Below are 24,344 nucleotides of genomic sequence, written 5' to 3'. Positions count from 1 at the left end.
CAACTATATACGTCATCCCCTGACCTTACCCTCGCTGTACTACAGAACGCCACTGACTTTCTGTCTGCAGTCTCCAACATCATGTCCGCTCTCTATCTGAAACTCAACCTCTCCAAAACTGAACTTCTTCTGCTCCCACCTTCTACTAACCTCCCTAAATCTGACATTTCCCTCTCCGTGGGTGGCACCATAATAACACCCCGGCAGCAGGCGCGCTGTCTGGGTGTTATGTTTGACACCAATCTCTCCTTCACCTCCCTTATACAATCTCTTGCCCGCTCTTGCCGCTTACACCTAAAGAACATCTCTAGAATCCGCTCTTTTCTCACCATGGAAACAACAAAAACCCTTGATCCACTCCCGCCTGGACTACTGTAACGCTCTATTAATTGGCCTCCCCCTCACTCGACTTTCCCCTCTCCAGTCTATCTTTAATGCAGCAGCCAGGGTCGTCTGTCTGGCTAATCGGTATTCAGATGCAGCCGCTCTTCGTCAGTCGTTACACTGGCTGCCCATTCATTACAGGATACAATTCAAAGTACTTGTTCTCACCCACAAAGCTCTTCACAGTGCGGCACCCCCTTACATCTCCTCCCTTATTTCTGTCTTATCGGCCTAACCGACCGCTGCGCTCTGCAAACGACTTTCAACTAACCGCTGCACTAATCCGTACCTCCCACTCCCGTCTTTAAGACTTCTCCCGCGCTGCACCAATCATCTGGAATGTTCTACCCCAAGATATTAGGACCATTCACAATTTGCATAGTTTTAGGTGTGCCCTCAAAACATATTTGCTCACAGCGGTCTATCACGTTCCCCAATCAAATTCATTTTATGTGTAAGGGCGTGTGTGTAGCCCATTCACTACTTCCATCTATCCCCCACCCCCGGAAGATGGCTGGACCATCATTGTAAATACACCAATGTAAATACACACCTGTACTTTGTATCTCCCCCAGCTCATTGAAGATTGTAAGCTCTCACGAGCAGGGTCGTCTTATTTTGCTTTAATTATTGTTAACGCTGTTACTTATGACTGTTGTGTTTGAAGCTGTTAAAGCTGTTAAACTGTAAAGCGCTGCGGAATATGTTGGCGCTATAAATAAAGAATATTTATTATTATTAGGTATGCATAGTATGATACTATTATGTAAGTACAGTATGTGGTTTTATGTATGTAGGTGGTTTTATGTATGCACAATATGACACTATATAGCGTATAGTATAGTGCTATTATGTAAACACAGTATAGTGGTATTAAATATGCACATTATGGTGTTATTATATATGCACAGTATAGTGATATTAGATATTCACAGTATGGCAGTATTATGTATGTAAGTTATGGCAGCATTATGTCTGCACAGTATGATAGTATTAGATATTCACAGTATGGTCTTATTACACATGCTCAGTATTGTGGTAGTATTGCGGTATTATGTAAACAGATTAAAATTGTTCTGTTTTGCCTCCACAGACTTTGCTCTGTCCCCGCTGACATAATTTATGTAAAGCTTTCGGCAGCATGTCATCTTACTTCTCTTATGTTAAAGATCTCACAGGAAACCCTCAAAAAGCGGAAGTGAAAATTTACACCAAGGGTTGCATTATACAGATGACAGTAAGTGAGCTCTATTTATCTTCAGACACTATGGGGGGCATAGTATGCAGATCACCCCTCTATTGAGCTCCTGTGAAAGACAAAGAGGAGGGAGGTCATTTACATTTTCAAAGAAAAGTTCCCACCTTCCAGATAGACATCTCTGGGCACTATCCTGCACCCTACATTACAAGCCATCATGTGGTTATAGGGCTGTTCACCAAACCACAGGCTGACAGCACTGATCTGAGTAACTTACTACAGTGCTGCAGGGTGAGAGCCGGTGCAACACATGTCTGGGGCGTCAGCCAAAGTGGCCGAGATGGGCGACGGAGCAAAGAAGCCCAGCAACAAAAAATTCAGTAAGTATTAATACATCTTGACATGTCATTTATTGATAAACTACAGCATGCTATATGGGAGGAGGCCTTATTGGGGTCTCCGTACTGGAGGTCATGGTGTGTGACTGTGACCCTCAGGCAACTCCTTGTTTTCCCCTTTAGACCTGAGGCTTTTGGCTTCAGTGAGGAGAGGTCCACTATCCCTCTTTCACTTGCTGTAGCCTGTTTTTTTAAGAAGAATGAACAAAGGTTTGTTGGGGGTCTCTCTCCTTGCCGAAGGGCCTGCAGTAGACCACATCCTTGTGCACTTTTCTGTGTGACACATTGTTCTTTTTTACCAGTTCATCCATTGATCATGTGAGAGCAGCCCAACATTTCCCATCTTGGGGTAACAAGGATTATACAAGCTCCTTCTTAAAATAGGCAATGCCAGACGTATCTGTCAGGTGATTATCACCCTCCGAAAAATCTTTGTTAGGAATCATGTAATTAGTTATGGACTATGTAGCGTCTTTGTTGGACCCTCAGTAACTATTGTGCTGGCATTAATGGTGGGCATCTCCTGATATTCCGGCAGTTATGTCCTTACTGTGTGTTGTCTTGTACGAAAACCTCTGAGCAAAATAAATGTATTGACTGTCACTTTGTGACTATTCTATGGGGAGCAGGAGAAGAAAACACGGTGTAGAGTTTCCATCTTCATCATGAGTGAGATCAGCGGAGAAATAGTGGACTGACCTGCATATCTTTCCTTATAGACCTAGCCTGTGCATAAAATATTAGGAAACTGCATTAATGGCAATTCCCTAATATATCGTTCACACCAGATCCTTTCTGAGACAGACTGCTGGGCCCTGTAGACTCCTAGAAATGCCATATTCCAGCTCCTAAAGCCGAGCTGTGTGCACAGCCTGTATAATCCATTATCGGGACACCTGCTGATTGGGTTGTACCTTGTCCGGTCTTATACGGTCTCGCTGTGTGATTGCAATCACTGGATATCAATCAGCTTATGCAAGCGACAATACACAGAGCAGCTAATACTGGGGACGGTCACAGAATGAATAATTTTTGGCAATAGGTTTATGACACAAATTCACAGACTATGGGAACTTATGTTCGGTTGTGCCCCAATGTGTTCTGACTTGGTTACCAGGGATTATGCAGTGGCGTAACCTGCAACGTGTGGGACCTCAATGCAAAATCTTCATCGGGACCCCTCTACGGGGCTTTCATAGTATTGTTTTTCTTAAATAGGCCAAAGGGACCTATAGTGTCACCTTAGCGTACAGGTTCCAGGCGTGGCTGCTACCCATGCACCCACTTTGCCCCTGGGATAAACTATACACATATACACTATATTATCTACCATTAGTTCTTGCTGATTATTTTTGCTGCCATACAAGGGGGTATTAGTAGCTGCCTCACATATGTGACCGCTCTTTGCTTCCCTTGATGGTTGCCCAACATGTATTAGTAGTGAAACTTGAAGCTTTTGGGCCCTAATGCAAAATTTCCAGCAAATCCCCTATATATCACAGGCATTTAATAGTATGGTTTTTAATATGGGTCAAAGAGATAGTTAAGGACCCCTAAGCTCTAGGGCCATAGCGGCACCTGCGCCTCTATAGTTACACTCCTGATCACCAGCATTCATCTAGTGTTCATGGCCGGCCCTACTGTTTTTCCAGTGTACCCTGGTCTTACACCATCCATCAATATCCAAAAATAAGGCAATGATGCGTTCTAACCATATGAGGCTCAATCTGCTGCTGAGCTGTAAATCTCCTGGCATTGTGCTTCTCATAATCACAGGGCATGGCTAAATAAGGGGCAACTGGGTCTTGATGCCCAAGGGGCCCTCCCTGCCACAAAAAATAGCTACCAGATGTATAAAAGACACATGCGGATGGGGCCTGCTGCACATTTTACATTGGGGTCCTCCAGTCTTATGATGACTAGGTCCCTTGGAATTTGATGTCATAATGAGGTTACGTTCTTGGTCATTAAAAAATACCTTTTTATATTCACTGTTTAGGAAATTGCTCAGAGAGGTTTCTGGGCAAAGGCCATTATGGGGGATCCCTGCCTCAGCACAAGTTCTTTTTTTTTTTGATAATTGATGCGTTGTTGCTGATTATTATGTCCTAATTATGTGTACATAACTCACGGTACAGATTGGAAACTAGCAGGAGTTGTCTGCAGGGGTGCAAGCTCCGAGCACATCTTGTAGTTGGAGAAGACAGATTGTGCAAATCCTCTAAAACTAGATTATATTATACTGTCCTTGTTTATTGTAAAAAAGAATCCCTTCCACATGGACTGATAATCAGCTCTTATTAGATATTTTGTGCTGGCTATTAAATCATCATTATCGGCAGCATGTGTACCCGGGAACATGCACGCTGCATAGTGACAACTTTCTGTCCCTGTACAGTTTCTATCGGCCGGACAATTATAGTCCATATGGCTCAGATAGCCTTAAAAAAACATTTGCCTCCTACGGTGGATATGGTCACCTTGATGGTGTCACCTTGAGCCGCCCAACATACTGTAATCTGGTAACATAAGATGGTCGGCAGATCCCGCCAAAATCAGTGGGTTTGGATGACTTTAATCTGTATGGGAACCTTCATCTGTTCTTTGTATAGGGATCCTAAAATTATGTTTTTACTGTATAACAATGCCATAGCCCCTTTGCCTGACACACGACCCTGTACAGCTCTATAAATATATGATGAGGTATTTTTACTAACTAGATCCACGGAGTGAAACAAAAAACATTACTTTTTTTAGCGGAAAATAGCTTTTTTTTCTAATATTTTCTAGAAATTTCAGAAGACTCTTCCACACACAGCAGCCCCCACATTTTCCATGCTCCGGGTGCACTAAGTGCATTGATTTCCTTCTTCTGACAAATATTTAAACCTGTATTTTCTGCAGAGTTGTGCAAAGCGTCGGTAAGTAATGTCTACGGCACCGAGGCAGGATGTCTGGATCAGTGTAATCAATCTCTTCAAGAAACCATCAGTGAAGCCCCTGTGTCCAGAAAGCCCTTGTGGCTATGTCTATTATGCCATACAATGCTTGTTCATATTGTGCAAACATGGACGTCTCTAGGGGTCTCCAGAAAGAGACGGGTTCTTCTTTAAGATATCCCTGGGCATGGTACCAGTTGCACCTTTAGCTGTTGCTCCTGTACATTATGATGGCCAGTTATCCATCCCTTCACAGTGAAGAAAGACAGATAATCCTAGACTGAGGTATCTGACATAGACTTCAAGGTGACATGATTCGAGGTTAAAGTGGCTGTCCGGTAAAAATAAGTTATCACCGATCCAAGGTGATAACTTACTAATCAGTGTCGATTCAACCACTAGGACTCCCAACAATTGGCAGAATTGGGCGCTTTTGTCCCTGGGGGTAAGATGCCAGACCACTGATCGGTGTGGGTCACAGCGTTCTGACCCCCGCTGATGAATAAGTTAGCAACTACCCTATGGATAAGTGATAACTTGTATTCAGTGGCAAACTCTTTATAAGGAGGTAGGTGTAGGTAATCGGCCTGACATGTACCCCTTCATGTATGTAGATGGCCTGACTAAACATTTATCACTGGTTACATCGATCCCATGAAATATGTTCCTGAAATCTAGCAGAGGGGTGTTACATGCTTTACGATGTTGTGAGCAGCATTGATTTGCCGTAAAGCCGTTTTCTGCATTTCGAAGGGCAGATTAATGCATCCAAGGTCATACTGGCCCAACAGAGAGAGAGGTTAAGTCCAGGTAATAGGCTCCTGCCATAACTGCCCATCCGGCTGGCAGCTGCAGATCGCTTGTGTCCAGGGTCTCTTTCACATTGGCTCCAGTGAGAACATGGTGCCAGGATATTGTCCAAAACTGGAAATGTTTCCAGCTTAAATCATTTAGTTCTGCCAATATAAAATATGTGTCCTTGTATTATAAAGTTATGAGGTCGTTCATCACATGTGACAAAGGACAACAGATCACGAGCAGCCATAGGAGCTCTAAGTCATAGCTGGCATGGCTAACGATGCCCAATTTTATATGGTGGGCACAGGTAGCCTAATTATAGAGGACATAACTGAAAATTAATGCTGTGAGTTGGGAGGTCTGGATGGTGTTTCCATGAGGCTGGTTGTACATGATAAGTTACATCTCCAAGTGGCTTTGCTTATGAGCTACACCAATTTCGGCATGATTCAACCAGCCATCTAATGTGTATGGAGGCCGCCAGACTGCCCTGCAGCATATGAATCGGAGGGCTGGAGCTCAGTGTCTAATCCTTTTGTGTGGTGGGATTAGCCCTGCTTCATGTGTATGGGAGAGTTGGGAGATATTAGAACTTAGCCAAATTCTATTGTAGCTTTATGGCCAGGGTAAGCACTGTACTTTTATATAGTTACATAGTTAGTAAGGCCGAAAAAAGACATTTGTCCATCCAGTTCAGCCTATATTCCATCATAATAAATCCCCAGATCTACGTCCTTCTACAGAACCTAATAATTGTATGATACAATATTGTTCTGCTCCAGGAAGACATCCAGGCCTCTCTTGAACCCCTCGACTGAGTTCGCCATCACCACCTCCTCAGGCAAGCAATTCCAGATTCTCACTGCCCTAACAGTAAAGAATCCTCTTCTATGTTGGTGGAAAAACCTTCTCTCCTCCAGACGCAAAGAATGCCCCCTTGTGCCCGTCACCTTCCTTGGTATAAACAGATCCTCAGCGAGATATTTGTATTGTCCCCTTATATACTTATACATGGTTATTAGATCGCCCGTCAGTCGTCTTTTTTCTAGACTAAATAATCCTAATTTCGCTAATCTATCTGGGTATTGTAGTTCTCCCATCCCATTTTATGATCATTTTGTTTTTTTAACTTGTGCCTCTTTATAGAATAGCGTCATTGACTATTGTGGCTGGTATAGTCTGGAGAACCCAAACCCATAAAGGTTACTCGAATAGAGGAACCATGTTTGTTTCTTTGAACTCCAAATCTAAACTTGTGGTTTTGGGTGTTGATCTGGGTTCCCACATCTTCTTGCGTTCACACACCCAGTGACTGGCATCTTGCTTCTCCATTTTTGTGACTTTTACTTCTACCAGAGCAACCGAGTGAAGTAATGGCAGGATTAACACATCTGTGTTTCATGGTCTGATTATGGACCACAATGCCCGGACCGGCCACAGGTCTCCTGACCCCAACGCGACAGAAAAAAAACCATAATCAACGTTTCAGCTATTAAAAAACTTTAATCATAGCTATGATTAAGGTTTTTCACCCGAAACGCGTAAGAATTATGGGTTTTCTTTTTAAATATGTGCAAATTATCCCATTTTTTTTTTAAAATCCTACATAATTAAAAGCTAAGTTGTAACTACGTTCAGACACCTTATCCTCCATTCATTCACTACCCATTTAAAAAACAAAGCCCCATAGGGAATAAACAGAGCAGCATCTGTATCGATGGGATGCCAGTGTGGGCAGATGTGTCACTCACATTAAGGCCATTTTCACACATCCGCGGGACGTGGCCTGATCAGGTCGATTTTTTCATTTATTTATTTTTTAATTTATATCCAACCAAAGCGGGCTGAATTTCTGAAGCCGGCACTTTGTAAATGACTGTTGAATGTAATTGCTGTTTTCATAGCTCAGCTGCCAGCCATCTTGAGTACGTGGTCTGAAGCATGTAATCTTACTCTGGGGTTAATCACCCAATTGTCTCTGATCACCCGCCTCGCCCCCTGTAATCATATTGCCCTGTGTATAGGGCTATCAATGTCCTCTTCTTTCTTGGAGCCGCCTTTTGTTTTGGGTGCGGTGTCATCTAAATTCGTGGCACCAATTTGTCTTCTGACTGAGTGTAAACATATGTAAATGACAAGACGCCCTTATCCCTGGGGATATGTAAATGCCAATCACAGGGCGTCTGCAGGACAAGGACCCCTATTACCATGCACTGATAACACCACACATGGAGCTATATTCACATGGGTTTTATTTATTAAAAAACATGACATCTTGTCCTTATTGTACCATCAAATATTCCCGCCTCATTTCCTACATGGAATAAACATAAATTGCAAAAAAAAAGAAAAGTACCTAAGATTTTCCAAAATACAATGTTTCTCCTAGGATTTCCTTCCCTGCAGCCATTGTGCGACTCTTTTGTGAACACTGCTGAATAATTATCTGGCAAGCTTAGGACTTGATGACACAAAAGAGAATCAATCTGTCCCTATCATCTGCCCACTTACTGGCAATTTCGGCTGAAATTAGTTAATAGCTTTTTCTCCCCCTCAAAAAAAATTAGCAATGAAAATTATTATTTTGCTTAATCGAAACATGAAAAGCTGGGTAGCTAACAATATGATTTTTCGACTTTGGTGTTCCCATAGGGTCCCCTCGCTTCTGTATTACCAGAACTGGATCCATATATATGTTTCTTCTAGACACAGTGCCACATTTGTTTGCAGGCTATCTGTGGTACTGCAGCCATATTCTGTCTTAAAGGAGGTGAGCTGCAATACCAGATACAACCCATAGGCAGGTGTGGCACTGTTGGTTTAAAGTATCACAATGGTCCCCATGTCTACTTGATCCTCAACTTACAAGCATTGGGCATGGACCCATCAAGTTCAGGTCTTTATGCCAGACTTGTGTAAGATGGCGTGAATATACAAATAGGTATAGTAAAAGGAAGCGATCATCAGAAAATGATCTATGGTATCAAGTAAGGTTTTTATTTAAAATATTTTTTTTTTTTTACAAATTTTTTGGCAATATGTTTTTTCACATAATACAATCTGTATTCAAAATAAAAAGGTAAGTCTTGCAATTGTCACACCGATCACTGAGGCTTTTTTTTAGACTTTTTGTTGTTTCAGGAAACAACACATGTACCCTATCTTATATATTAAAGCAGCTAATGATCGTGTGCAAAGGTCGTTATTGTGATTGGTGGATCCTGTGTTATCAGCTGTATATAGAGGTGTTGTCTGTCATTGTAATCCTGTCTCTGATGATAATGAGCTTGCCGAAATCTTTTCCTGAAAGGATTAGAAAGTAGGAGTCTAAAAAGACCTAGTGGTAAGTGAGAGAATTGCAAGATTACTATTTTTTGGTTGTCTTTTTTATTAAAAATCATGATATGAAAAAGAAAATGACAAAATTATTTTTCCCAATATCAAGTACGGCCACAACTTTTACAGTATTCTAGACAGATGTATATCAATCTCCAACCCCTCTGCATAGCCCCAAAAATATCTTTTATGCTGCCCCCATACGATGCGGTCTGGTCCGTTGGGCATCTATGGGGAACGTACGCCTGCACAGGAGCGCGATTGGGGGACACTGTGCGGATGATGTAGGACACTTCTTCCACATGAAGCAGGGAAGGAAGAAGGTGATTGCAACCAGAGAGGAAGCGCTGGATGAAGACCAGAGACGCCCATCCGACTGGGGCATCATAAATTATATTTTGCGGGCTATGCAGAGGGGGTTGGAGACTCATAATATTTCTTCCTAGAATACTATAAAGATGGTGGCAAAAATGGTAGCAGTACTTTAAATTGAGAAAACCTGGTGACCGATTCCTTTTAAAAACATGTAACACAAAAATCTGATTTAAACAATAGATAATGTTTTTAATGATTTCTTCCCTTTAACCAACTTAACCCAAAATTGAGAACTGATAGAATAATAATAATTTTATTTATATAGCGCCAACATATTCCGCAGCGCTTTATAGAACAAGACAACCTGTGTGTGTGCAAACTGTAAAGCGCTGCGGAATATGTTAGCGCTATATAAAAATAAAGATTATTAACCTTATATTTGTAGGTGATTTAAAAATATATATATATTAATTATCGAAGGAAATGCTCTTTAAAGGGGTTCATCCACTGTTCAGTGCTGCTGCAGAAGTGTATCCCTCTTTGGTGGACTCCAGATGCTCGCCTACTTTATGTGGTCACTATACGAGTATGGTATAAGGGCATTTAGACTCATACGATGCAGTAGACAAGGATCAGACATGGTGAATTAGAAAGACACGGGTATACTCCACTGAGCCAAGCACGCACGTGTATTAGTAAGTCGTGAGACATAGAGAAGGCCCAATACTTTGCTGGACAATAGCTATCTGGGCACCTTCAGGACTGGGTGCGACTGCTACTTATATTTAGGTCCCTGGGCTTGATAAAGCACAATCACTAGCCATCTCTCCTCTGTCTACCCGCCTAGACTGCTTATAGAGCCTTCAGGCAGTGACATTTTAATTGGCCTTTCTAAGGTCACGGTGAGGTTGACCAGGTCCAGCAGGTTACAGTGATATTGATTTGGCTTCACACTCAGTGACTGTAGATATACTGAGAACTATGTGTTATTTCTGACACATCCGCAGGCCATCACCATAAATTCATCCTTCAGTGTTCTCTTCACTGCAAATAGGTAATTACCATCACCCAGGATAAAAGCAGGCGTAGACTGGACATAGTTATTATTATTATTATTATTTATTATTATTTATTATTATAGCGCCATTTATTCCATGGCGCTTTACATGTGAGTTCATGGCAAAACATTTGCATAAAATTTAAGAACAGTGAAGAATGGCAGTTGAGAAAGGATCATATCGGCTATATTTTTCTGTAATATGTATTGTTGGCTTTTGGATCATGTCAAGCAGCAAGCAAATGTGGCGCGCCTCTGACAGCTCTCCCTCGAGCAATCAGGAGGGCATACATATGAGCACAGGTTTTTAAAAAATGGTGTAATTTGCACCAAACCTCTAGTGTATTCACATCAACTACATTACTCCATATTTATCAAATGTCTCATCTTAGGGATACATTTTATTATTATTATTATTATTATTATTAATATAGCACCATTAATTCCATGGTGCTGTACATGAGACGGGGTTACATGCAAATTACAGATATCACAGTAAACAAACTAACAATGACAGACTGGTACAGAGGGAAGAGGACCCTGCCCTTGCGGGCTTACATTCTACAGGATTATGGGGAAGGAGACAGTAGGTCGAGGGTTGCAGTAGCTCCAATGGTGTTGAGGTGGCCGTGTGGTCATTACAGGTTGGAAGCTTCCTTGAAGAGGTGAGTTTTCAGGTTTCTTTTGAAGGATCCAAATGTGGTGGATAACCGGACATGTGGGGCACAGAATTCCAGAGGATGGGGGATATTCGGGAGAAGTCTTGGAGGCGATTGTGTGAGGAGCGAATAAGCGTGGAGGAGAGAAGGAGGTCTTGGGAGGCCCGGAGATTGCGTGAGGGAAGATATTGGGAGATTAGTTTGGAAATATACGGAGGAGAAAGTTTATGGATGGCTTTGTAGGTCAGTGTTAGTAGTTTAAACTGGATACGCTGGGAAATTGGGAGCCAGTGAAGGGATTTGCAAAGAGGGGAAGTAGGAGTGTAGCAAGGAGAGAGATTAATTAGTCGGGCAGCAGAGCTAAGGATGGACTGGATGGGTGCAAGAGAGTGTTTAGAGGGTAGCCCACAAAGGAGGATGTTGCAGTAGTCGAGGCGGGAGATGATTAGGGCGTGCACAAGCATTTTGGTAGAGTGAGGGTTGAGGAAAGGACGGATTCTGGAGATATTTTTGATCTGGAGTGAGTGCAATACAACCTTTAAAGCATGAGGGTTGACTTCTCAGTGTTGGAGAAAAGTGTGACCCCAGTGCATCCAATGTTGAGGCTAGAGGGTTTCCAATTGCAAAAAGTTATCGCATGTCCACAAGATAGCTGATAATTTTTAGATCTGTGGGGTCCGAATATGAGAGTCCAACTGACCGCCAAAATGAGGCACATTTATCTATGAGACTGCCATATATAGGTGAGTTCAGGACTATGCAGATTTGCTCTCTTGCTTCATTCAGATAGAGAACAAAAAGTTCTCCTTTCTGGCAATTATTGGGGAGTTCAGCGGATTGACTCCCCTCCATCTCGACATTATCGCCTATCCTGGATAGGTGATAACATCTTCTAATTAGAATAACCCTGTAATGCAGAAGTTTGCACAAATTGCTGTTACTATGGTAAAAAACAGCTGCAGGTTAAAAGTATTTTTTTTACCCCTTTTTGAAGACATCGATCACTAGTCTACAATATGTGACTTTTTTTGCAACCTTTATACAGTCATGGGCAAAAGTGTAGGCACCCTTGAAATAATTCTAGAAAATTTAGCATTTATCCCAGAAAATTATTGCAATTACACATGTTTATTTCCTTTGTGTGTATTGGAACACAGAGAATAAAAGGCAAATTGGACATAATTTCACACAAAACCTTTAAAATTGGCCGGACAAAATTGTTGGCACCCTCAATTAAATATTTGCTTGCACACCCTTTGGAATAAATAACTGCAATCAATTACTTCCTATAAACATTTAAAAGCTTCTGTGATGCAGTGACCCCTGTTACAGCTAGGGGGCGCTGTAGGTGCTCCTTGGGATGTGCATTTTGGCATATCTGTGATTATAATGGTGAAACAGTGACCGGCAAGATTGTAAATGGCCGGTATGTGTCGCAGAAGGAGTCTGCGCTGTAAGCTTGAAGTAAGGTTGTTCTGGGACCTGTAGTCCCACAAGTATTTGTTTGTTTTACTTAAGGAGAGGCTTGTAGGGTTAGTCGGAGAGCTGTGCGGGTCTGGCTAACCACACACACCTCCCACCTATGGGACTGGTTACAACTACATAATGTGACCATGGTGTGGTCACATGGTCTTTGTAGTATAGAGTGTATGGACCTGAATGGTCTGTGTGTAAGATCCTGGAAGGTCTATGCGTTGGGAGATCCTGGGAGTAGGATCGGATCCCTGAAGAGCACATGTTGAGGCCTTGGATCTGAAGGCCTGTGTTGGAAGTTCCTGGGAGTAGGACTTCCTGAATAGCGCATCCTGTGTTGGAAGATCCTTGGAGTAGGACTTCCTGAATAGGGCATGGAGTGGCCATGTATGTAGAGTCTGTGATGGCACTGCATTGGGGGAGCTACAGCCCATCTGAGGATCTGGACTGTCGGGTGGCCTGGTGAGCAAGGCATTGTCCAGGATGGTGATCCCAGTTCGGCAGCATCCCTGGGAGAGAGCGAGTACTGACAGGAGTCAACATGTGGAGCAGGAGCTCCAGAAACGTAAACCAGATCTGGGGAACTGTGGGCACTGACGGGGTCAGTTAATGAACTGTGAGGTCATCCATGGTAGCTGGACGAAGTGAGGTCAAGCATGTTTAGACACTGGAACCTAATGTCATGTGTTGGTGCCTGTTGTGTTCCATGGACATTAATGAACTGTTTGGCGTGTGGTCACCCATGGTAACTGGACAAAGAGGTCCAGCGTGTTTAGTGACTGCGAGTTAAAGCCCTATACTATAAAGTGCTATGGACTATGTATAGGCCTGTGATGTGCAACCTGGCCTATGGTGTGATTTATGATGTCTGAATAAACCAAAATGGACTGTTTTGTGAGGAAAACGTGACTCTGTGACTGAATCCCATTGCTAAGCGAGTGTCCCCCAACACATGCAGTAAGTGCTATCTCACACTTCTTACACCTCTTAACTGGAATTTTGGACCACTGTTCTTTGGCAAACTGCTCTAGGTCTCTCATATGTGAAGGCGCCTTCTCCCAACAGCAATTTTAAGATCTCTCCACAGGTGTTCAATTTGATTTAGATCCGGACTCATTGCTGCCACTTCTGAACTCTCCAGAGCTTTGTTTCCATCCATTTTTGGGTGCTTCTTTAAGTATGTTTGGGGTTATTGTCTTACTGGAGGACCTAGGACGCAAACCCAGCTTTCTGACCCCGGGTACTACATTGCGACCCAAAATCCTTTGGTAATCTTCAGATTTCATGATGCCTTGCACACAGTCAAGGTACCCAATGCCAGATGCAGCAAAGCATCCGCAAACATCTTTGAGCCTCCATCAAATTTGAATGTAGGTAGTGTTCTTTTCTTTTTAGGCCTTATTTTGTTTTCAGTAAACAGTAGAATGATGTGCTTTACCAAACATTTCTATCTTGACACTTTCCCAGAAAGATTTTGGCTTACTCATGTACATTTTGGCAAACTGCAGTCTAGCTTTTTCATGTCTGTGTCAGCAGTGAGGACCTTCCGGGTCTCCTGCCATAGCTTTTAATTTCACTTGAATGCCAATGGATAGTTTGCACTGACACTGATGCACCCTGATCCTCCAGGACATCTTGAAATTCTTTGGCACTTGATTGGAGCTGCTTATCCACCATCCGGACTATCCTGCTGTGCAACCTTTCATTAATTTTTCTCTGCCGTCCACATCCAGGGAGATTAGCTACCATGGGGTGTAAACTTCTTGATTATGTTGCACACCGTTGACAAAGGAACATCAAGACCTCTGGAGATGGGCTTGTATCCTTGAGATTGTTAATATTGTTCAACGATTTTGGTTCTCAAGTCCTCGGACAGTTCTCTTCCTGTTCTCCATGGTTAGTGTGGCACACAGACACACAATGCAAAGATTGAGTTAACTTCCCCCCTTTTTATCTGGTGTCAGGTTTGATTTTCATATTGCCCACACCTGTTACTTGCCACAGGTGAGTTTGAACGAGCATCACATGTTTGAAACAAAGTTGTTTAATCAAAATATTTTTTTGGGGGGTCTAAAATATGAAAAAGTGGTGCAAAGTGTCACAAGGGCTTACTATCCTGCAGCGAATTCAACAATTTCCCACAAAAAATTGTACAATGACAAAATTCAATAACACGTGTATATAAACGCATATACAGGTTCGCGCTGGAAAAAAGCCACTCAAAAAGCTAAACGGGTGTCCACAAGCAATAAACGTTGGTAAAAAACATGGTCCATAATAAAAGTAATTGTAAAACAACCACAGATAAAAGTGCAGAGCTAGTTGGTATAGGTCAATTAACCTGCAATGTAAAAAGATGCCGGTAGAAGGAGGGTTCTCTTACCCGCCGCGTTGAGCTTCTACGAAGTCCAGATGGCTTTTACTCTGCTGTGCAACAGCGGTTTTAATCCAAAATGTAAAGTGTTTATCAAGGCTACTGGCTGCCCCGGCCGGTGGCAGCCACTACTCACCAGAATGCAGGTAGAAGCGGGATCCTGCTGAGCCGACGGCACGTGTGGTACGAGCGGTAAGTCCGGCTGGTCTGCAGGACCTGTGTGACGTAGTAACCCACGTGACCGCTACTAGAACCCGGTTTTGTGTACAAAGTGCGATAGGGAGTGCTATGGGTTTCGGAGACACCTTCCTGAGGAAGGAGACAGGTGTTTCCAAAACATTTTGCAGGAGTTACAAGACTGTGTTGTAATGCCATAAAATATTCCTTAGTTTTGCATTTACGACAAATCGAACAAAATATCTCCTGCTATGTTTTCCGTATTATCCTAACTAGAGTTGAGCAAAAAATTGTCCAGCAACCATGTCAGTAGTCCATGCCTGCCGAAGGAGTTTGCAGACCTCCCTGTTAGCGCCTCTTCTGATTAGTAGGCCTGTCACCAGGCCATGGACTACATATGTGGTCTCTGGACCAGGGTCCTGCAAATCTTTTTGTTCAACTCTACTCTACAATGACAGTGATCCTCAGTTACGTAGGGAGCTGTTTAATGGGCACCGGCACCCACTAGAGGTCCACTTTAATATCTATAGATGGTCAGAATTTAACCGCACATCTTGATTCCACCATAAATCTGAGAACGTGGCAGCTGAAATGCTGACGTCAAGGACAAAATCTGCTGGATTTTTCATTTCTACTGTGCCCATCAGGATGTATGACACATTTTCTGAACCAGATTGTAGTCTGACTGTTGTTCACTGCACGGAAAAGAAATGTCATGGGAATTGATAGCGACTATCTGACATGGCCATCTGGTGAAATCATTTTCCTACTTGTCATAGAAGAGTTTCTCTGTCAGTTGAGCAGAGTACAATTGCCTCTATCAGAAGCATTGTTCACAGTGAGATTTGGGTGGTTTTTTTGGGGGGGGCTCAGTTGGTGGCGGTGGACACAGGTAGGTGGTAGTGAGAGACGTACACAATGGCTCAAGGAGAGACTGATTAAGACATGGTTAAATTCTCCAAGTATGTACAGAGCAGTGAAGAGCTGTCAGCGACAAATCCCATCAGTTTGTGATCAGGGGTGTATTGCCGTGTGTAGTGAGCGTCATATCAGGAAAATGAGCGTGGTTGCTTCTTTATGCAGTCACCCTATAGAGACAGTTCATGAACTCAAACAAGGTTTAAAGGGGTTTTCCAATTTCAGAAAACCCCTTTTTCCCAGATGCAGTTTGTTTTAATAAAACAAATGTTGATTTACTCACCCTCTCCAGGTCCAGTGCTGAGTCTCCGCCGCTGCTCCTGTTGACATCATGTCAACAGCGCTGCAGCCGATAAGTGAGCTCAGCGGGTCATGCTATCAACTCGGGCAGAACTGCTGAGCTCCGTAATTGCCTGCAATGCTGCCGACATGATGTTAATGGTGCAGACAATAACAGATACCAGGAGCAGCAGCAGAGATTCAGCGCTGGACCCAGGAGGAGAGTAAAGCATCGCTTTTATTAAAACGAGCTGCAGCTGGAGAATCTGGGTTTCCAAAACTGGAAACCCATTAAACTTCAATCAGCGTACCTATACTTAAGGAAAGTCACAGTGGTGACTTCCCCTTTAAGGGTATTGTGGCTTTCAAGCGGTTCCAGTCTGGTTCACAAGAATAATTATAATATAATAATAATAATTTTTATTTATATAGCGCCAACATATTCCGCAGCGCTTTACAAATTATAGAGGGGACTTGTACAGACAATAGACATTACAGCATAACAGAAATACAGTTCAAAACAGATACCAGGAGGAGTGAGGGCCCTGCTCGCAAGCTTACAAACTATGGGGAAAAGGGGAGACACGAGACGTGGATGGTAACAATTGCTTTAGTTATTCGGACCAGCTATAGTGTAAAGGTACCGTCACACTTAGCGACGCTGCAGCGATACCGACAACGATCCGGATCGCTGCAGCGTCGCTGTTTGGTCGCTGGAGAGCTGTCACACAGACCGCTCTCCAGCGACCAACGATCCCGAGGTCCCCGGTAACCAGGGTAAACATCGGGTAACTAAGCGCAGGGCCGCGCTTAGTAACCCGATGTTTACCCTGGTTACCAGCGTAAAAAAACAAACAGTACATACTTACATTCAGCTGTCTGTCCCTTGCCGTCTGGTTCCTGCACTGACTGCTGGCCATAAAGTGAAAGTGAAAGCACAGCACAGCGGTGAGTCACACAGCGGTGACTCACCGCTGTGGCTGTGCTCTGCTTTCACTTTACGGCCAGCAGTCAGTGCAGGGACCAGACGGCAAGGGACAGACAGCTGAATGTAAGTATGTACTGTTTGTTTTTTTACGCTGGTAACCAGGGTAAACATCGGGTTACTAAGCGCGGCCCTGCGCTTAGTTACCCGATGTTTACCCTGGTTACCAGTGAAGACATCGCTGAATCGGTGTCACACACGCCGATTCAGCGATGTCTACGGGGAGTCCAGCGACGAAATAAAGTTCTGGACTTTCTTCCCCGACCAGCGATCTCCCAGCAGGGGCCTGATCGCTGCTGCCTGTCACACTGGACGATATCGCTAGCGAGGACGCTGCAACGTCACGGATCGCTAGCGATATCGTCTAGTGTGACAGTACCTTAAGGCTCAGGTGTTCATGTAAAGCTGCATGAACCAGTTAACTGCCTAAGTATGTAGCAGTACAGACACAGAGGGCTATTAACTGCATAAAGTGAATGAGAACATGATGCGAGGAACCTGATTGTTTTTTTTTTTATAAATAGGCCACACAGGGATCGTTAGGTTAATGCATTGAGGCGGTAGGCCAGTCTGAACAAATGAGTTTTTAGGGCACGCTTAAAACTGTGGGGATTGGGGATTAATCGTATTAACCTAGGTAGTGCATTCCAAAGAATCGGCGCAGCACGTGTAAAGTCTTGGAGACGGGAGTGGGAGGTTCTGATTATTGAGGATGCTAACCTGAGGTCATTAGTGGAGCGGAGGGCACGGGTAGGGTGGTAGACTGATACCAGAGAGGAGATGTAGGGTGGTGCTGAGCCATGGAGTGCTTTGTGGATGAGGGTAGTAGTTTTGTACTGGATTCTGGAGTGGATGGGTAGCCAGTGTAATGACTGGCACAGGGTAATTCCTATGTTGTGTCTCTATTAGGCATCACTCTTTATGGTGCGGGGACATTTTGGGCCTCATGAACAGCTGTTCGCTTGGTCTTCCGACTCTGGCATCCTCTTGCTCCAACCTGCTCATCCCAAATACAACTACATTTCTCTGTCGTCATCATATCCGGACTAACATGCAATTTTCTGCAACCTTTGGCGCAGACTCTAAAGGCAAAGGGAGTCCCCCCAAATAGCCAGATGCGATAAATACTTCCCCTTATATACACACCCATTGCCATTGCATGAAACAATAGACCCCCTACAAGAGGGTTCATTTCAGTGGTCTCCATGAACATGGCATCAGGGCCAATTCTACCCGGCGTCATGTTTTGTTATGGGGCCCCGACATATGATTGCTGGCACTAAAGTGATGTGCCCAATATCACACGTGCTTAGGGCAGATTTGTAAGGACTTTCTGCTGTATTGCATTCACCCTGTACATTGAGTGGTGTTTCAGTAACGTCCCTCCTGTGTAATTATATTAGGGTTTCAGTCACCAGCCGCATTCACTTTCTCATAAAAATCCTATTTTATGTGGGAGTTATGTCCGGATATATGAAGGGAATATCCTCTGATGGCACTGGCTCCGCACCCAGCGCTGAGTACACAGGAAACAGACGTAGCTAAGTGCTTCTAAAACCCGCTCCCTATCAATCAATCAATTCCTCCATTAATCAATCAGACGGATATCTCTGTACCGAAGCATGCAGCACAGTATATTAGGGGTCTTACTGACTAAACTGTGAAATAGAATGGTCTGCAGTGACCCAATATTGCTCGCTATAAGGTCTAAAAAAGTCCATATTTTAACGTAACTGTACTTAGTTGGGGAGAGGAGAATAAGCAGCTGCCAAATTCCTATGGGGAAATATGAAATGCAATACATTTATACTTTTTTTTCTTGTATTTTTTCAAATTGATCTGGGTATGGTCAGAGGCCCCTATGCCGACAATAACCCGTCCAGTCTCTGCTTGGTTTATGGGGGGTCTTTAATTATTTTTTGACTAGAGACATAAGATCTACACAATAGATTGATGTTGGTTGAACACATCGATATCAGCAGGGTTGGCCGTCAGCCTAGTATTTATGGGGGCCTCCCGACATTCCCCTTACACATGATGTCGGTGGAGTGAAGAATCCAGCATGCTGATTTCAGGCTGCCCATCTGAGTCGCTGTCAGAGGAGTCTCTTATAGAGAACACGGGAGTCGAGCGTTCCTGTGTATGGGGGAAGTGGTGAAAGTTTGGCCGATTGTTTGACAGACAGCTATCTATTGTCGATGGGGAGCTATAGTCATGTCCTCCAAGCTGATATGTCCTGATATGAACCTTCTAGATCCGTGTATTCCTCTGACCCTATTTTGCCATCCCTCGGGTTCCCTGTAGGGCACCCAACTTTTTGGTTTTGCGCCACATCTATTTTTAGATAAAGTTTGAGAAAGTTTCCTATAAATTTAGAAACATTTTTCCTTGTTGTACAAAAAAAGAGAAGAGACACTTCTCCTTCATGGTCACAGTTCCCTTTTCAAACTTCTTTTACATCTCCAACCTTTATGCTGAATTACTATTATATATGTTTATATTATTTACATACATTTTTTGTATTTTTTTTTTTTGCAGAGCTCTTTAAATTAAATGTGTTTGGTAGTCTGAGCAGCCTACCCCGAGCTTTCCGAAGAAAAGATTCTCAAAATTCCGAGGCATGTACCAACGTCAGCTTGGACAATGTATTCGAAAAGACACAAGATGACCTCACCGCCATACCAAGGAGCCCTTCCTATGCCAGGTCAAGCGACATGTACACGCACATGGGAACCATGCCTAGACTCAGCAAAAAACTCTCAAAATCCAAGAAAGAGAAAAGTAAGGAGCGTCCAGCCACCATGGCCGCGCACTCCACGAACGACCTGTTGGATGAAGACATCGATGACATTATAGTGGTCCCTTCCCTCAAAACGCAAAGAAGGACTGAAGAAACTCCGGTACAAGGTTGCGAGAAGGACCAAAAGGTAGATATGAAAGATGACTCTGCTGGACATCGGGAGAGCTTGGAGGTGGCACCAGATGTCCTTGAGAAAACGAAAGATCAAAATGTAGCCGAGGTGAAGAGAAAAGACAGCAGTGACGAAAGGTAAGAAGATCGGTGACCGTAGTGAAGTGTAAGAGATACAGATTCAATATTCTATATTTGTCTTTCATAATGGTAAATTGAAAGAGTTTGTCCTGAAATAATACAGTGGGGAAAAAAGTATTTAGTCAGCCACCAATTGTGCAAGTTCTCCCACTTAAAAAGATGAGAGAGGCCTGTAATTGACACCATAGGTAGACCACAACTATGAGAGTCAAAATGGAGAAAACAAATCCCGAAAATCACCTTCTCTGATTTGGCAAGATTTATTTTGCAAATTATGGTGGAAAATAAGTATTTGGTCATTAACAAAAGTTAATCTCAATATTTTGTTATATATCCTTTATTGGCAATGACAGAGGTCAACCGTTTTCTGTAAGTCTTCACAAGGTTGGCACACACTGTTGGTGGTATGTCGGCCCATTCCTCCATGCAGATCTCCTCTAGAGCAGTGATGTTTTGGGCCTATTGCTGGGCAACACGGACTTTCAACTCCCTCCAAAGGTTTTTAATTGGGAGAACTTGCACAATTGGTGACTGACTAAATACTTTTTTCCCCACTGTATATTGAAGACCTATCTGTAGGATAAGTCATCTATATAAGACTGGTGGGCTCTGACACCTGCAACCCCCACCGATCAGCCGATATCTGTACCCCCACACCCTCTATTACATCCATAGGGCATAATAACTGGTCAGTATTATCAGTGGCATAGTGTCACTGGATTATGAGGCCAGTATTGGGCCCCACAATCCAGTAGTAATGCCACGTGAGTAATCCCTTTAAAAGGGATAATCCTATCTCCAAGATCCTATCCCAGTATGTAGTAGGTTTAATAATAATGCTATTAGCAAATACCTCCAATTAGAAATGTAGTATAGTTCTTCTGACTCACTATGTTGCTTACCTCATGTACAGGGCAATGCAGTACGTATCCAGGGTTATGACCACTAATAACTAACTAATAGTGATGAGGGAACATGCTCGGATGAGATGTTATCCAAACATGCTCGGTTGCTAACCGAGTGTCTTCGGTGTGTTTGAAAAAAAATATGCTTAAATAATATGTTCGAGTCTCCGCGCCTGCATGTCTCACGGCTATTCGACAGCCCCAAAACATGCATGGATTCTCTGTTTGTTAGGCAATCCCTGCATGTGTTGTGGCTTTCGATCAGTCGTGAGACTTGCAGGCTCGGAGACTCGAACATATTATTCAAGCATGCCAAAAAGACTCGGTTAGCACCCGAGCATGCTCAGATAATACCTTATACAAGCACGTTCGCTCATCACTATTCGTTATTAGTGGTTGGAACCATGGATACCTACTGAAATGCCCTGCACATGGGGTAGGCGACACAGCATATCAGAAGAACTATACTACATTTCTCATTGGAGCTTTTTTGCTAATATTATTGTTGTTACACCTTCTAGATATTGGGATAGGATCTTAGAGATGAGAATACCCCTTTAATGCCCTCTTAAAATGTAATGAAACCCCTCCAAAAGTAATAAAATTCACACCAACTTAGCCCGAACATCCAAGCCCTCTTCTCCCTCCCCTGCACACAGAGCAGCTGGCGCAGTGCAATAATGTCACTGCGCCACTTGCGCCAGGATGCTGATGCCAACCTTATTTATATTGGTGCGGTGCTTCGGTGAATATTCAGGGCAACTATGTATGACCCATAGTATCACTTCTACCTTCCATTTCTTGGCTGTAGTACACCACAACAAGCTATAGCCAAAGAGCTTCTTTGTGAAGTTGTTTTCTTTCACACAATGATAAAAAAACGAAATATCTGCTCATCAATACCCCAAAAGTTACCACATCCTGAGAACGCCGCTGTTTTGCAGCAAGAGCAGAAACCATAAGTTCAGTATCTGCGCCCGAGGATGGAAAATGCAAGGGGGGATTCATTGCAGCTATATCTGTTTCTGAGAAAAGGGAGTTACGGGCAAACTCTTCTATGCAAATATCAATGCATAACTTGAGCAGCAGTTCTGGTACACCTTGTGAAGGACTTAAAGGGGTGTTGCACTTTTGAGTATTTTTTTTTTTTTAAATGCTCTGCTGTATATATACAGTTGTTGGGCCAGATCCTAGTATGTATCCTGTGGTTTAGTGATTGAACTAGGACATGTCTGAGAAAGGCCAAATTTATTTGAACACTTAGGTTATGCTCACACATGGCCTTTTTGCAGCATGTTTTATTTTTGTATGATGGGGGGAAAAAAGTTGAGTTTTACAGTACCAGCAACATGTCTCTCATCAAAAATCTCATTCACACTTGCTGCCTTTTTTCATCATCTGAATGATGCAAATTGTCTCTTCAGAGAGGAAGAGGCCTAGAACTCTAGTGCCACCTATTGGAAGTAGCAATCCTAAGGCTATGTGCACACGTAGGAAATGTGGTGCTGAATTTTCTGCACTAAATCTGCATCTGCAGATTTGATGCAGTTTCTGTGCAGTTTCTATGCAGTTTCTATGCAGTTTCTGTGCAGTTTCTATGCAGTTTCTGCGCAGTTTCTGTGCAGTTTCTGTGTAGTACAATGTAAATCAATGTGAAAAAAATAAAGCTGTGCACATGGTGCAGAAAAATCTGCGCAGAAACGCTGCAGAACTGCACAAAACAAGTGACGTGCACTTCTTTGAAATCTGCAGCGTTTCTGCGCAGATTTTTCTGCACCATCTGCACAGCTTCTTTTTTTCACATTGATTTACATTGTACTGTAAATCACAGTGCAGTTCTGCAGCGTTTCTGCAGCAGAAAAATCTGCTGCAATTCTGCACCAATTCTGCACTAAATCTGCATCGTGTGCACATACCCTAAGGGGAACACAGCGAAATACTTCCGGGACATAGTGCGCCGGCACATGTGCACTAATGCTTTTCGGCTTTGCCCGCAGTTGGGCAAAGCATACTGCGCGTGCGCAAGGCGAGATTGCATTGCGCACGCGTGTACTACGGAGGAAACCTAATCAAATTGAAGACAATATTGCGGCCAGCGGGAAAGGAAGGGGTGCATGAAAGAGCAGAAAACACCGCCCATCTTACCATTAACAGAGCCCGCCAAATTCAGGTGACAGAGTCCCTTTAACTGTACTTGTATTAAAGGGAACCTGTCACCAGTTTTTTGCCTATCAACTAAAAATATCATCTAATAGAGTGTGAGCTATACATTCCCAAACTACTTGTGAAACCCCCCGACTCCCCATGAATCCCCCATAAGAACCTTTTTATATTTCTCTCGCGCTGTATGAAAATATCCTTGGTCCGGTCCGATGGACGTTGGTCCTGGCCCCTCTCCCCACCCCAAATCGGCGTGCTGTACGCATTCCGTTCTGTGAATAGCATTGTTCGCATACAGGTCCTACGCGTGCGCCTTCAAATTGCCTCCTGCGTGTGCACAGTATGCTTTGCCCAACTGCGGGCAAAGCCGAAAAGCATTAGTGCGCATGCTCCGGCAAACTACGTCCCGGAACACAGCGAAATACTTCAGGGACATAGTACTTCTGGTGCATGCGCACTAATGCTTTTCGGCTTTGCCCGCAGTTGGGCAAAGCATACTGCGCACGTGCAGGAGGCATTTTGAAGGCGCATGCGCGGGACATGTACGTGAACAACGCTATTCACAGAACGGAATGCGTACAGCACGCCGATTTGGGGTGGGGAGAGGGACCAGGACCAACGCCCATCGGACCGGACCGAGGATATTTCCATACAGCGCGGGAGCAATATAAAACGTTCTTATGGGGGATTCATGGGGAGTCGGGGGGTTTCACAAGTAGTTTGGGAATGTATAGCTCACACTCTATTAGATGATATTTTTAGTTGATAGGCAAAAAAACTGGTGACTGGTTCCCTTTAAGCTAATAACTAAATGGAAAAAGGATGTGGGGTCCCCCATTTTTGATTACCAGCAGCAGACAGCTACAGCCTGATAATATCAGGCTAGAAGTTTCTGGTTATTAAGCCCTTCCAAGCCTAAAAATACCAGCTTGCAGCC

The 24,344-nt window shown here is 43.5% G+C and overlaps 1 protein-coding gene across 1 annotated transcript in view; it reads left to right on the top strand.

Moving 5' to 3' along the window:
- Positions 1-1,760: 1,760 nt before the first annotated feature.
- SH2D3C (SH2 domain containing 3C) overlaps positions 1,761-24,344 on the top strand; it is a 74,708-nt gene continuing 52,124 nt past the window's right edge. Inside the window, exons 1-2 of the mRNA XM_069748207.1 lie at positions 1,761-1,962; positions 19,829-20,339. Coding sequence (XP_069604308.1) covers positions 1,893-1,962; positions 19,829-20,339 — 581 coding nt within the window. The 5' untranslated portion in view covers positions 1,761-1,892. The remainder of the gene's footprint in view (positions 1,963-19,828; positions 20,340-24,344) is intronic.

The sequence above is a fragment of the Ranitomeya imitator genome, chromosome 2 (assembly GCF_032444005.1).
Source record: "Ranitomeya imitator isolate aRanImi1 chromosome 2, aRanImi1.pri, whole genome shotgun sequence".
Classification (NCBI taxonomy): Eukaryota; Metazoa; Chordata; class Amphibia; order Anura; family Dendrobatidae; genus Ranitomeya; species Ranitomeya imitator.
Note: the sequence above shows the minus strand (reverse complement) of the source record. Positions and strands in the feature narration are given on the sequence as shown.